General features: G+C 43.5%; 1 protein-coding gene across 2 annotated transcripts; it reads left to right on the top strand.

Annotated features, from left to right (window-relative positions):
* Positions 1–386: 386 nt before the first annotated feature.
* Positions 387–14,265, top strand: XRCC6 (X-ray repair cross complementing 6). 2 transcript variants are annotated; one of them, XM_054387134.1, is made up of 12 exons: positions 387–474; positions 582–691; positions 1,324–1,339; positions 3,168–3,422; positions 4,200–4,383; positions 5,894–6,080; positions 7,288–7,456; positions 8,994–9,155; positions 10,023–10,152; positions 12,119–12,219; positions 13,100–13,213; positions 13,947–14,265. In XM_054387134.1, exons 1-12 carry the CDS (start codon positions 387–389, stop codon positions 14,141–14,143), a joined length of 1,713 nt encoding a protein of 570 aa, XP_054243109.1. In that variant the 3' UTR covers positions 14,144–14,265. The 2 variants fall into 2 exon arrangements, with proteins under 2 accessions (XP_054243109.1, XP_054243108.1); XM_054387133.1 differs by having other exon boundaries at positions 1,201–1,339.
* Positions 14,266–14,973: the final 708 nt, after the last annotated feature.

Raw genomic sequence — 14,973 nt, 5'->3', positions numbered from 1 at the left:
TTATGCAGCGCGGAAGCTCCGGCCTGGGGCGGGCGTCGCCGCGCCCGGGCGGAGCCAGGGCCGCCGGGCGGGGACGGGGAACTCCCTTTGTCATTGGCTGAGGCGCCTCTTCCGGCTTGCGAGGCAGAGCCACGCGGAGGGCGGGCAGAGCTCCCACCTTCTTTTCGTCCCTGCAACCAATCCGCGCAGAGGGGTGGTGGCAGGGACAGGGCGCGGCTCCCTTTCTCTCTCACTATTAGTCAGAGTTAATATGAGAGGCGGGCCCCCGAGGAGTGGCCGCTGTGGTTGGTTGTGTTCGTTCAGGGCAGGTGGGCGGTGGGTCCGGTGTGGGCAGGAGCTGCCTCTCCGCGCGCGATTGTGGGGCCGTTACCGCGGCGCCGGCAGCCATGTCGGAGTGGGTGTCTTACTACCGGAGCGAGGGGCCCGAGGAAGATGAGGGGGATGAGCAGGAGGAGGAGGGGACTGAGGCGGTCGGTAAGGGCGCACCACCCCCACACGGATTGCAGCCTGGGGCTCGCTGCCCTCGAGGGTCAGCGGGCGGAGGAGGCCGCTGCTAAAACTGTTTCCCCCCAATTCCGTAGGGGACTACAGGTTCTCCGGTCGGGACAGCCTCATTTTCTTAGTGGATGCCTCCAAGGCCATGTTTGAGTCGGATGAGGAGGGAATGACGCCCTTTGAGATGACCATCCAGGTACGGCTGCTGAGGGATCCGCGGGCTGCTTCGCTAACGGACGGGGATCGCCTTCTGCACCTCCGCGGCTGCGGCCCCCGATCTGTCTATGCCCGGTCTGTTGCTGTAAGGTCGCTGTGAAACGGAAGCAGCTCGGACTGCTGAACGGCTGTGCCTTTGAGAAGACGTTTGACGGGCCGTGTCCAGGCTTGAGTGAGGGAAGCCTTTATAGAATGAGCCACCAAACCAAACCAACTCAGGGCGATTTATTTAAGAAACATTTATTCTATTGGCCTTGCTCCTAAAAACCGGAATGTTCATGAACAATATTTAAGGCTGTATACTGAAAAAAATGTAAAAATCTCGAAAAACAAGACCCCAAATTCTTCATTCAGGTGAAATTCAGCTTAAAGAATGTTACTGTTTGCCAGTGTATGTGTATAAACTGCTAGTTGCCAGAGACAAAACTTTTGCACCCTTGTTGCAACTGATTTCCTTCATTTTTTGATGTGTGTGCATTTTTTTTTCAGTGCATCCGGAATGTGTATACCAGCAAAATTATTAGCAGTGACAAAGACCTGTTAAGTGTTGTGTTCTATGGTACAGAAAACAGCAAGAACTCGGCAGATTTCAAGCATGTCTATGTTCTCCAGGACCTGGACAACCCAGGTAAAGGCATTGAAGTGGTAGGAAGGATAGAAAAATGGAGTAAGGAAATCTGTGTAGTAGCATTGTCACTAGCTGATCTCTCTGAAAACAGAAAGCTATCAGGTAAACAAAATTCCTGTTACTGAGATGTATTGGTGATGGTGGGAGTAGCTTTAGAAGTTTACTGAAAGCTTGGAAAGTTGGTGGGAGCTTAGTTTTTCTGTTCTAGTTGGTTCAAATCCCTTTCCTCTGTCTGCTGTTTCAAAGTGGTGGTTCACTTACTCTCTGCTAAACCTAAGAGGACCTGAACTGCGCTCTTGAAAGCTCATGATGTGTCTGTTGCACTTCAGAAAAATGCATGCACATGCTAAGGCACCACAGGTTCCCCCTGATGGAGAATATCACAGATTGGCTGAGATTGGGTGGGATTTCTGGAGGTTATCTTGTCCAATCCTCCCGCTGAAGCAGGATCAGCTAGAACAGATTGTCCAATATGTTAACCTGTTTTGCAGTTCTTGGGTTTAGCTCTTTCATTTTCTTAGGATTTCTTACCTAGCATCTGCTTAGTAAGGAGTCCCTGTTGCTGAACTGGAAAAGGTAGTAGGAAGGGTGTGAAGAATGCATGCTAGTGGTGACAAATTCACTGACAGCAGAGTTTCATTGGAGGATTTTGTCTACTAGCTGTTAATAGCAGCCTGGGTCTCTGAGGAAGTTTGGCTTAATTTTTTTACCTAGGAGATGCTGGTTTAATAACACATGGGGCTCTCCTGAAAGAGCTATGCTTTATCCTAGTTTCAGAATTAATTATGATGAGGGCCTGATCAGACAGGCTTAGGTTCTTCCTTTTCTGACAGCAAGCACCTTAGGCTTCTTACTCCACCTTTTTTCTCCCCTTTTTCTGTGCTTGCCCTTTTCCCTGTGTTAGAGGCAGTAGCTTTGCTGTGCTGATGAAAACAGTGCAGATGAAATGTGGGTGTTATTAAAAGGGAAGAGAATTGTGTATTTGCTGCCCCTGGAAAGCAGACTGCTGTGGATAAAGAAGTTAGTTGTTATGTAATATGTAATTATGCACACTTATGCTATTAATTAAATGGGATCTGAGGAAGATGAAAATGAAATAGTAAAGGGAGGGAAAGACATTTTCAGATGAGATTTCAAAAGTGCTATAGAATTTGAGTGAAGGAAGAAGCTCTGCAGAGTGTAGTAGCTGAAAAATGAAATATTGTCTCTCTTTGTACAGTTAAGAGAGAAAATGGAATCTGCTGATAGATAGGTGGGGAAAGGAGTTGTAGTTGGGCTAGAGTAACCTGTAGAGCTTTAAAAAGGCCATCAACAGCTGCCCTGAATGTTGCTGTGCTTCACTTGGTGATTTGTGGGCTGCATCTAACCTCTAGGTTGATTCTATCTGACATGAGTGGCACAGGAACAGGAGGAATTCTCCACCTCTCCAATGTGTCATGGAGATGCAGGATATATTTCAGGCTCCTCTCCTTTCTCTGGTGGCACAGCTGTCCTTTCCTGCTGAGCACTTGCCATTTCACTATGGAGGGTTTGCAATACTTTGATCCCTGCCTGTTTCCATCTCTCAACAAGAAGAGCCCCACATTGGTGTTAAGGCATTTTGTGTCCTCTTGGCCTGAGTAGGTGCTTTCAGGTGGTATCCAGCTTGTGTTGTTGCAAATGTTAGGCTATGCTGAACAATTTTCTCAGCCAGGTGTTGGAAGGGAACTGCCACAGAGCTGTTAGGGGTATTACTCAGATGTCAGCTGCAAGGGACAGACACTCCATGCATATTTAGAAGGGTTTTGTGGTACTTTCTGATGCATGGGAATGCTGTTGTCCCCGTTAGGTGCAAAGCGTGTTCTGGAGCTAGACCAGTACATGGGAGATGAAGGACAAGCACTCTTCCGTGAGACCTTTGGCCACAATGCTGACTATTCACTGGGTGAAGCACTTTGGGCCTGCTCTAATCTCTTCAGTGATGTCCGAGTCAGACTGAGCCACAAAAGGATCATGCTCTTCACCAATGAGGATGACCCTCATGCCAATGACAATGCTAAAGCCAAGCTGGCCAGGACCAGAGCTGGTGATCTCAGAGACACAGGTGATTATTTTTGTCTTTAATTTCAGGTGTATCCTTGCAGCAAAGGTTATCTGCATTGTGTGTTTGTGATGGAGGAAGCATGTAAAATTGTCTGAACCGGGGAATCTTTCTGTGATCTAAATGAGAAAATCTGTTAACTAATCTGGTATCCAGCAACTAACACTTATGTTCTAAGATCTCTTTTTCTACTCTGATAACATAAATCAGAAATTGAATTGTGTAAGTCAAACTGCTTTGTTTCATGAGTCCAACATTTCCCAGGAAGGGGAAAATAACACTAAGTTAACATAAAAGGAAAATGAATGTTTCCATTTTGAATTAGCTGAAGAACAGCAACCTGACCTCAGAGACGAGAGAGCAAATGCTTCAGTGGTTCAACTATGTAGCTCAGATAACAAGTGTTTTTGGAGTTCGGGTGTGCTGGATCTAGAAACTGTGAGGCTTCTTTAATTCATTAGCCCTTACAAATGGGAGGGGGGGAACTTCTGAACTCGTTGTTTCCCTCTGTGCCTGAAGTAAGGTTATGTTTTATAGGAGCTTGTCAGAGCTGTTTCATAAGCAATGTTGTCCAGGTTATTAGGGAGAAAAATGTTTCCTATGCTATGTTGTTTTGACTGAAGTTGATGAATGTGTTTTGCCTCTTGCCCTAGGAGCTTTCACATCTGGTGCAGATGACAACTTGGAGCTTATTCGTGCTTAAAATCTTAGAGAAACCTGAGAGTGCTGAGAAACAAGCTGTTTCTGTGATCCTCCTCTTATCTCTTATTTTGTTTCTAGGTATCATCCTGGACTTGATGCATTTGAAGAAGCCTGGAGGGTTCAACATGTCTTTGTTCTACAGGGATATAATAAACTTAGCAGAGGATGAGAACCTTGGGATCCAGCCTAAGGAGTCAGAGAAACTGGAACATCTCATGAAGAAAGTACGAGCAAAGCAGACAAAAAAGCGGGCTATGGTCAGGTTTGTGCCTGGTTATGTTTCATTTCATGGAGGCACCTGGTGTTAATTTAGACTGCATCTCACCTTCCTCTTCTGGAATACTTGGTCTGTAAAGCCATCAGTGCTTGCATTCCTCAATCTTGATTCCATAGGACAAGATCAGTGTTTCTTCTGTAGGCTCGATGATGTTTGTCCTTGCTGGATGAGAAGAGTGGAGAATAAAGCTAAGGTTCCTTTTTCCCCTCTGTCTGACATCTCCTGGATTTATCTTAGCCATAAAGGATCATTTTTTGAAAAACGACATTATTCCCAAGTAAAATACTTAAAAAAAAAAAAGTGCAACCTGTAAAATGGTAGTTTCTAGTGAAATCTGATTGAAATGAGTTTTTTTCTTACTAGTGTTAACTTAGACAAATTTCAGCTCATTGATACTCTATTTTGCTCTATTATTAAATTGTTACTTGTGGTCAGTCTGTCTAAGCACTTGGTGTGAATTCACACAGCCTTGATATTTCTGGTCACCCCCTGAAAGATTAGAGATACTTACAAAGAGATTAAAGGGATCTTAACAAAGCAGATGGAAAGTATTTTCAGAATCACATACTCCGTAGCAGTTGGGTTTTTTAAGGAGTGAATTCATGGCAGAATGGTGTGGAAGCATAGTTAGGGAATGAACTTCACAGTCTAGTGGTTTTTTTTTTTTTAATATAAAAAAAAAAAAATCTCAACCTCAGTTGTTGTCACTGGCATTTGAGCTTCTGCTCACAGCTTTTTTTTTTTCCTCTTCTGGGAACGTTTCTCAAGTTTTGTAATCATTGAGGAGGAAGAATCCTGTACCAGTGATACCTCTTTGAGGAGAGGAAGTGTCACTGTTCTGCTCTCAGAACTTGAAGATTATCTCCAATTTTATACCTTTACTTCTGAATTTTTCTCTAATTTCTGATAATCTGTGTTCTTAAATCGTGGTATTAATTGGTGAGAGTGATGGAGCACTGGAACAGGCTGCCCAGAGAGGTTGTGGAGCCTCTTTCTCTAGAGTCTTTCGAAACCCACCTGGATGTGTTCTTGTAAGCCTGTCCTAGGTGATCCTACTTTGGACTGGATGATCTCTGGAGGTCCCTTCCAACCCCTAACATTCTGTGATTCTTCTGGGGAATTTTGCCTTCAGCCTGAACAGCTGTGTGAATTCAGAGGTCACATTGCATTAAGCACAAATGAGTTGCCCAAATGTGAACTTGTCCTGTCCTCTGCTTGAGCATAGCTCCAGACTGAAAAAAAGATGAAAGAAATATGGTAAATTATTCACATTTAAATCATTTTTATGGCCAGAAATGACAGCATTGCAAGAATGTTTTTATACAAGTGAGATTATGGTGCAAAGAATAGTATGTTTTCAGAGATGGGTGTGATTTGTGGGGAGGAGAGTAAGAGAAGGTCAGAGAAAATAACTTATCTGAGGAGATGACTTCCTTCTGCAAAAATGACTTCTGTGTTTTAGAAGTCTCAAGTCTGTATCTGCCTTTTTACACAGGTTAAATCTGTATCTGAACAAAGATCTGTCACTTTCTGTTGCTGTTTACAACCTTATTCAAAAAGCTTACAAGCCATATCCAGTGAAGCTTTATCGGGAAACTAATGAACCAGTTAAAACAAAAACGAGGACCTTTAATGGCAAAACAGGCAGCTTGCTCCTGCCTAGTGACACAAAAAGGGCTCAGGTAAAGTACTGATCACGTTCCTGCTGTTTCCTGTCTCTGTGATACGTGTGTGTGAGATGCTGATTCTCTTGCTGCTTTTGTTTGATTTCACTGTCAAGACAAGATGCAGAAATATTTACATGCATATGCCCCTGGGGATAGCCTGGTCACTTTGTAAGCTACACAGAGTGAGAGTGGGTTGCTTCTCTGCCATGTCTGTCAAGGGAAAGCAGAGCTGCTGGTAGAAGTGTCCTCAGGAACACAGGCCATTTCTTTCTGTAAGGCAGAATTAGGTTGCCACAGCCTGACCTTACATGGCCTTGTGCAATCTTTGCTGGTGTTTTCTTTTGGACAGATTTTGTCCATTTTATTAAACATACAAATGTGAGTCATGGAGTGGGGACAGGTTGGAGCTCTATTCAAACAAACAAGCAAACAAAAAAAGGGCATATTATCTTTGGGGTTTATTATTTTGTTCTTTGCTTGATAGTTTGGCTGATGATTGAATGTCACATTTTTATTTCAAAGCAGGACATGCAGTTGCTAGGTGTCTTGTCACAAGTGCACTCTGGGTGTTGTTCCATGCCAGAGGCTCCTAAAATTGTTGTTTTAAGATTAAATACTTGAGATTAAATAAATATAAATAAGTTTATTTATACTGGAAAGTAAATAGAGGCGATGAACAGTAAGCTGAGCATTAAGTCCTGATACATACCTTTAGCAGCTGGACTACAATAAGCTTTCATTTTTGTGATGTATGAGTGATGTGTCGAAAGTGTTGTTTCTCAGTCACTGTTTTTACCAGGACTTAGGTAGCTGATGTGCTGAAGCAAGCTTAGAATCAGGCAAGACCTCTGAGAATGTCTAGTCCAACCCAGCCCAGAGCAAGACTCTCAAAACCAGATCTGGTTGCTCACAGTTTACTTGGAACATCTCTGAAGAACTCCAAGAATGAGATGTGACAGCCTCTCTGTGCCAGGGCACAGCCATTGTCTTAGGAAAGTGCATTTTGCTAATGCCCTGATGGAATTTCCTTTGGGATAGTGGTTGCAGATTGTGACTTGCCATTTCAGTGTGCACTAATGATGAGAGTTTGCTCTGTCTTGCCTGTAACCCACTTTTCAGTAGTGAAAGACATCAGTTGAGTCCTTTTCCTGCCTCCCACCCCCACCATCCCCACAATTTTTTTTATGCTAGCAGCACCAGTGTCTGCTCTTCCCTGGTTTAGACATATGGAAACCGCCAGATCGTGCTGGAGAAAGAGGAGACAGAAGAATTAAAACGGTTTGGTCCTCCGGGCTTGTTTCTGATTGGCTTCAAACCCCTTTCAATGCTTAAACAGCACCACCACATCAGGCAGTCCCAGTTCATCTATCCTGAGGAATCCCTAGTAAGTGGTAAGTAAAGATGGCAAGAGAAGATTCACCATTTTGCATCAGCGTAATCAGCTGATTCATCGTGTATTTTGAGTGGGGATCATTAAGTGTGAAGTCTTTGTGTCACTTAAAAACTTGCTAATAAAGTGTAGAATTAGCTCTTACCAACCCTCTCAGCTGCCATTTTTTTTTTTCTCCAATAGCAGAATTGCTGATTAGGCTTTGTGTTTCATTTGTCAGGGCAAGCAGCTGATCAGCCATGCAGATATAGTCTCAAAATAGTTGGTTTTATCCTTCCTGAAAGTAAAGGATCCTAGTACCTGTGACAGGAAGGTGGTTAAATAAAAAAAACAAAACCCAAACCATGAATCAGTGAATGTAATTGCTGATTTTAAGTCCCTATCAGCTAGGAATGAAAACATAATGCTTGGAAAGTGTGGTTGAATTATTAGCACTGTGAAGAGGGAAGGTGAGGATGCTTAGGACTGCTTTTTTTCCTCATTTTCTATCTGTTTATGTAAGTCTGCTTATCCAGAAATACAGTATTAATCTATCCCAAGCTGCAATAGTAGAGAAAAAAACTATAGCTCCTCAATCTCCCAGTGAATAAAGAGGGCTGAATTATGACCAGATGCTTTGCAGTGTCTTAACTAAAGATTTTACACTTGCTTCTCCAGCTTAGCAGTTTCCTGAATCAAACACCTTACTTAGCTGTCAATCTTTTCCTGATCACTGTATCTGGTAAAATACAAAGCAAATGTGTGTCTCAAGAGAGGAATACTGCAGTCAGAATTCTGCAAAAGGTTCTGTGATGTTCTGCTACTATGATGTCCCACCAGTCCAGAAAGAGGCTTTGCAGAGACCTGTTTACAATTTTTCACCTGTATTGCATTGCTCAGATGCTAGTGATTTCATTTCTTTCACTAGATCACTAAGTGCTGTGGTCTGGAGAGACATTAACATTGTTACTTTCAAGGGTTTCCCCTTCCAGAAGTTGCCTTTTACTTCTGCAGAGTTGGAAGCATTTCAGAGAAGTCACAGGTTTTATAATCTTTTATCTAGGGTTCACAGGATCACAGGATGTTAGGGATTGGAAGAGACCTCTGGAGATCATCAGGTCCAACCTCCCTGCCAGAGCAGGACCATAGCATCTAGCACAGGTCTCCTAGGAACACATCCAGATGGGTCTTGAAAGTCTCCAGAGAAGGAGACTCCACAACCCCTCTGAGGAGCCTGTTCCAGTGCTCTGTGACCCTCACAGTGAAGAAGTTCCTCCTCATGCTGAGGTGAAACCTCCTGTGTTGTAGTTTATATCCATTGCCCCTTGTCCTATCACAGGGTGCAACTGAGCAGAGCCTGTCCCCTCCCTCTTGACCCCCAGCCCTCAGATATTTATAAACATTTATTAACTCCCCTCTCAGTCTTCTCTTCTCCAGACTAAACAGCCTCAGGGCTCTCAGCCTCTCATCATAGGGCAGTGCTCCAGTGCCTTAATCATCCTAGTAGCTCTCTCTTGAGTAGAGCTGTCCATCTGACCAAGACAGTCTTTCCTTTGCAGGGAGTACAACGCTGTTCAGTGCCTTACTGATGAAATGCTTGGAGAGGGAGGTGATGGCACTGTGCAGATACACTGCCCGCCGGAACACTCCCCCTCGCTTCGTGGCCCTGGTTCCCCAGGAGGAAGAGCTGGATGAGCAGAAAGTGCAGATAGCCCCTCCAGGTATGGGAAGAGAGGCTGCCTTTCCCTGCATGATTGGATGCAGTCAACATAATAGCATCTTGTGTTGTGTGAAAATACTCTTAGTGCTGCTCGCCTTAAAACTGAAGAGAGTGCTTTCCAACATCCCTTTCTTCAGTTTTGTCTTTCCTTTTTTTGTCTTTTAAAACCCCAGTTGCACCAGTGCTTGCTTAGATATTACATGGCTGCAGTATTTTCCCTGCTTTCTACCTCTTTTTAGAGGATTCAAGTAACTGACCTAAAAATTTTAAAAGCTTTTAAATTCTGTTTGCTGACTGGATGGAATGTGTTGCCCTGAATTTTATTACATCCTTGGATACATTTTAAAGTATTAAATAAATAATCTCATATCCTGAACCTCACACCTTTTCAACTGAGTGGGGAATGATTAGGGAGCAAAGGCAGACCTTTGCTCTTTTGCTTTTTCTCACCTCTTTAACTGAAAAACCCTTTTCTGGGAGAATGTGAAGTAGGGAAATAACATTGCTTGTGTACAGGAGAAAACATTTCAGAAAAACATAGGCATTTACTTCATTTTCAAACAAGGATTTTTTTCAAACTCATATCCAGGAAGAGCTGGAGAAGGTGAACAAGTTGATCTCCTGGATAAAATGCAAGTCATGAGTATCCAGCTCTTAGTTTGAATCTTTCAGAAAGCCTTTGGTGGTGTTGGTTATAGACATTGATGCTGGGATTGAGTGTCATAATGTAGGGAGTGGGAAATACTATGGATTGGTGTTGTTTACAACAAAATAGCTAGCTATGGAGTCCTCAGACCTAGATAAGCATCTTGATCTTTCCCATAAATTATTGTTTTGTGTACCTGTTCTCTTCCTTCTTCTTTTCTAGGTTTCCACGTCGTTTTCTTACCCTACGCAGATGACAAACGGAAGGTGGATTTTACAGAGAAGGTGCCAGCCAGTCAGGAGCAGGTGGACAAAATGAAGGAAATCATTCAGAAACTCCGGTTCAAATACAGGTACATGGAGACAGTGTGCAGGGGGAGAAAGCACAACACTGTTCACAGGATCACAGAACATTAGGGGTTAGAAGGGACCTCGAAAGATCATCCAGTCCATCCCCCCTGCCAGAGCAGGATCATCTAGAGCAGGTCACACAGGAACACTTCCAGCTGCATTTTGAAATCTCCAGAGAAGGAGACTCCACAACCTCTCTGGGCAGCCTGTTCCAGTGTTTTGTCACCCTCACAGTGAAAATGTTTTTCCTAATGTTCACATGGAACCTCCTGTGCTCCAGCTTGCACCCATTGCCCCTTGTCCTGTCATTGGCATCACCAAGAAGAGCTTGGCTCTGTCCTCCTGGCACTCGTTCTTCAGATATTTATAAACACTAATAAGGTCACATCTCAGTCTTCTCCAAGCTGAAGAGCCCCAGCTCCCTCAGCCTTTCCTCACAAGGGAGATGTTCCACTCCATCATCTTTGTGGCTCTGCACTGGACTCTCTCAAGCAGTCCCCTGCTCTTCTTGAACTGAGTGGCCCAAAACTAGACACAGTATTCCAGATGTGGCCTCACCAGGGCAGAGTAGAGAAGGAGAGGAGAACCTCTCTCAAGCGATTAACCACACCCCTTACCTTGTTGCACACACTGTTCAGCTGTGGTATCCACAAGATGAGATTTTAATGTGTTTTGATGCAAACTGTTTCCCTTTGCAGTAGCTTTATCCAAACCTTATTCTTAATCGTACTTGATACCCAGGTGCCACGTGTTATGTAGCAGTTTCTAGAGTTCTTTATAGACTTGCTCTTGTTCTCTGGACTGCTGTCATTTGTGCAGAGTTACCATATTTTATTGTAGTTCTGCCAATCTGTTGCAAATCAGACCCAGATTGTTTGAATGAGAGCACTTTAGAGAGACTAATTAGGCCTTTTTCTTTATAGGTAGGATCAATTTCAGGAGGTGGGATGAGCTTTAACAAGATTAAGTGCCAGGTCTTGCACTTGGGTCACAACAACTCCAAGCAGTGCTACAGGCTTGGGAAAGAGTGGCTGAAAAGCAGCCTGGTGGAAAAGGATCTGTGGGGTGCTGGTTGATGGCTGGCTAAACAGGAGGCAGCAGTGTGCCCAGGTGGCCAAGAAGATACCCTGGCCTGTCTCAAAACCAGTGTGTCCAGCAGGAGTAGGGAAGTGTTTGTGCCCTTGTACTCAGCCCTGCTGAGGCCACAGTTTGTGTGCTGTGTTCAGTTCTGGGTGCCACAGTATAGGAAAGACATTGAGGTCCTGGAGGGTGTCCAGAGAAGAGCAATGAGGCTGGGGAGGGGTTTGGAGAGTGTCATACAAGGAGAAGCTGAGGCAGCTGGGGCTGTTTAGTCTGGAGAAGAGAAGGCTAAGGGGAGACCTTGTTGCTCTCTGCAACTACCTGAAAGGAGGTTGTAGTAGGCTGCTGTTGGTCTCTTCTCCCAGGTAACTAGCAATAGGATGACAGTAAATGGGCTTAAGTTGTGCCAGGAGAGGTTTAGGTTGAGTATTAGGAAAAATTTCTTTATTGAGAGTGGTGAGGTGTTAGAACAGGCTGCCCAGGGAGGTGGTGGAGTCACCATCCCTACACGTAGATGTAGCGCTTCAGGATATGGTTTAGTGGTTATGGTAGTTGGGTTATGGTTGGACTCAATGATCTTAAAGGTCTTTTCTAACCTTAGTGATTCTATCACTTTATGATTTATGGGAGATTTTTTCTCCTAGGTATGTGGAAAGTAGCATAGCTGTTTCAGCAGAATACCACTGTCTCCGTTTGTCTCTCACAGCTTTCTAATGCAGTTGGTTCATGGCAGCATAGTGGTTCAGCAGGGAAATTGAAAAGAGGAAAAGCAGGTCTTCCTCTAAGATGGATTGCTGTGTGGGAAAGATTTGGATTAAGTTGGTGGTAGATGCTGTGTGTTTTGTCTGTCTTGTTAGCATGCATTAACGTTCCGGAGGTTCTTGACAGGGCTGACGGCTTTGAGAACCCAGTTTTGCAGCAGCACTTCAGGAATCTGGAAGCTTTGGCACTGGATATGATGGAACCAGAAAAAGCTGAAGATCTTACAAGTGAGAATTACTGGTGGGTGCAAAGGGAGGTGGGGTAGGGGATTCTTGACTTTATTCTAAGTCAGAGATGTACTACTACATATGTCCTTTTAAAAATATTTCCGTGCTTGCAGTTCCAAGATATAGAATTCTGGATATGCCTATTCTGAAATATTGAAATCTTATTTTCTATTGCTGTCACTTCTAAGATAAAGGAAAACAAAAAAAAAAACTTTGCCCTCCACAATTTAAACTGAATCACCTTTTGTCTATGGTGACAAATCTTTTCTCTGAAATTCTTCTCAAGAGTCTAATTAGTAATTCCTTAGCATTTATTGTACTAGGAGGCAGTGATGCCACCTTGTGGCTGTGAGGGTTTCTCTATCAAAATATCTTGCCAAGGGACAGAAAGCTGCTACTGGAGGGCAAGTTCCTTTTTTAAAATACATGTTGTGCTCCAGGAATAGGGTTAGAGTAACTATTTGTCTCTTCTCAAGTGATACCTAACACGTAATAACACATTACAGAAACAAGCTGTTTTGGCTCAAACTACTCCCATCCTGACATAGCAACATTTTGTATTTTAAATGTCTGAGATGAGACCTAAGTAACAGTCCAGCCAGGTAGGAGATCTTCTACATCACCCACTGTGTCATTTTTGTTCTGCATATGTATTTCCTGTTCAGGGATATGTGCAAGTCTGTTACATATGATAGTGCACACTGCTGATGTTACCAAGAGCTGTGAATGTCTTAACACAGGTCTTGGCATTTTGCATGCTTGCTATGTGCTTGCATGCGAGTTATTACAGAAGCACAATTGCCTCTGGTGTGATCACCTCATTTAGATTTTTCCAGTGATTACTCTGTTTTTGAGAGGGCAAATCTTTGTCTTTTGACAGTGCCAAAGGTGGAAGAGATGAACCGTAGGCTGGGCAACCTGGTGGAGGAGTTTAAGCAGCTGGTTTATCCCCCTGACTACAATCCTGATGGGAAGGCTGTCAAGAGAAAACAAAGTAAGGAATGATGGTGCAGATACACAATGTGGTGTCTGTTACTCTGTGGAGAAGTATCTGTCTGATAGTTTAAACAAGCCACTTGTGCAACAACTCTCTTCAGTCATCTCCACAACAAAGTGGATTTATCCAGTGATGATCCTTAGGGAGTAGAGGATACTGTGGTATCCAGTTGGAGTATTGTTGGAATGGGAAGCTGCACAGTGAAGTATAGGAAGCAATGCAGGTAAATGACTGCAAAATATTATTTGTTTTAAAAGCTTTCTTATTTAATGACCTTGGGTTTTACATGCTTTCAGTTCATTTTGGTGAGGAAGCAGACTTTTATGCGTGGGCTGTATAGCAAGTCCAAGATGAGCTTAGTTAGGGCTAAATACCTAAGTATTGCTAAAGTCTGAAACTCTGCATGAAGTGGGAGTGTCAGTTAGCTGAGCTTCCTATGGAATCATTCCACTTTGCTATCTTAAAAGATTCATTTGGGAGTAATTTTCCCATCAGAACACAAAGTTTCACACTTGAGTTTGAGATCATTCCTATCAAGGAAGTACTACATGCCTTACTACACGTAGTGAGTGACACCTACTTAAAAGAAAGTGGAAGTAGGTCTGTGAGTGTGTAGGTACCTGTTGAAGTATTGTTAGTGGCTATTAAGTGTGGTGTGTGTAAGAAATGGTGATGTATTTTTTTATTGAGAAACGTTAAAATTGTGTTAATGTAAAATTTGTCTTTCTAGCTTCTGATGGTCAAACTGAGAAGAGGCCCAAAGTAATAGTCTCAAAAGATGAGCTGCGGGGTCACGTGCAGAAGGGCACTCTAGGCAAGCTCACTGTACCCATTCTGAAGGATGCATGCAGGCTTTGTGGCTTGAAGGGTGAGGGAAAGAAGCAAGAGCTCATGGATGCTCTAACTGAATACTTTAATGATCACTGAGCAGGATGAGAAAGCCCTGGTTGACTTCCATCTGCTTAAAATTTTGGTTGTCTTATGTAGATGCTGTGTCTGTTTAATCTTGCTGTGGAGGGGAGGGCAACTAAACGTTGCTGAATCTAGCAATGGAGAAAATTTTTACTCTTAGTTGTGAAACACCTCAGCAAAGTTGGATTCTGTTTGCAGTAGCCAAAGGTAGAATTAAGTTCCCTGCTAACTCGGGTCATCCACTGCAAGCAAACACTGTTGTGCCTTCCTGGTTTCTTAATAAAAGTTATTTTGGACTTGTTACTTTTGCATCATAGACAGCAAAACTCACTTCAATGAGAAAGCAGAACCATCTGTGTTAGTGGCACCACAGGAAGTCAAGAAGCAGGTCAAGTCTTTGTGCTAACTGAGGGTATAAATGTGGTGTTTTACTCTCCAGAACAGCTGCTCAGTATCAGTACTTGGGGTCTTTTCCGCTCTCGGCATTACAAAGATTACCAGCAGGTAGTAAAGGAGAAAATCATTACTAGGAAACAGCAGCCAATCCTTCAGGCAAAAAAGCCAGTACTTCAAAAGGTGCACAGCCAGGTTTCTAAGTTTTAAATAGGAATGGCAAAAGCTGGTTTAAAAGAGGAAGGAAAAAAAAATCCCGTTCCCTGAAAAGCTGAAGGATATACCCCAGTTAAATTACTGAGAGGGCACAGAGCCTTTTCACCTCTTGCCAGTGTGAGGCAGACTCTTGTGCAGGTTGCTGTACTCAGGCTGTGCTTTAGAAAAATAGCAAGCTGTGGAGAGTAGTCCTTGTTACCTCCAGTATTTCCATCTTTTTAACCATACTTAGGGAG

This window comes from Indicator indicator, chromosome 14 (genome assembly GCF_027791375.1).
Source record: "Indicator indicator isolate 239-I01 chromosome 14, UM_Iind_1.1, whole genome shotgun sequence".
In the NCBI taxonomy this organism is placed as follows: Eukaryota; Metazoa; Chordata; class Aves; order Piciformes; family Indicatoridae; genus Indicator; species Indicator indicator.
Note: the sequence above shows the minus strand (reverse complement) of the source record. Positions and strands in the feature narration are given on the sequence as shown.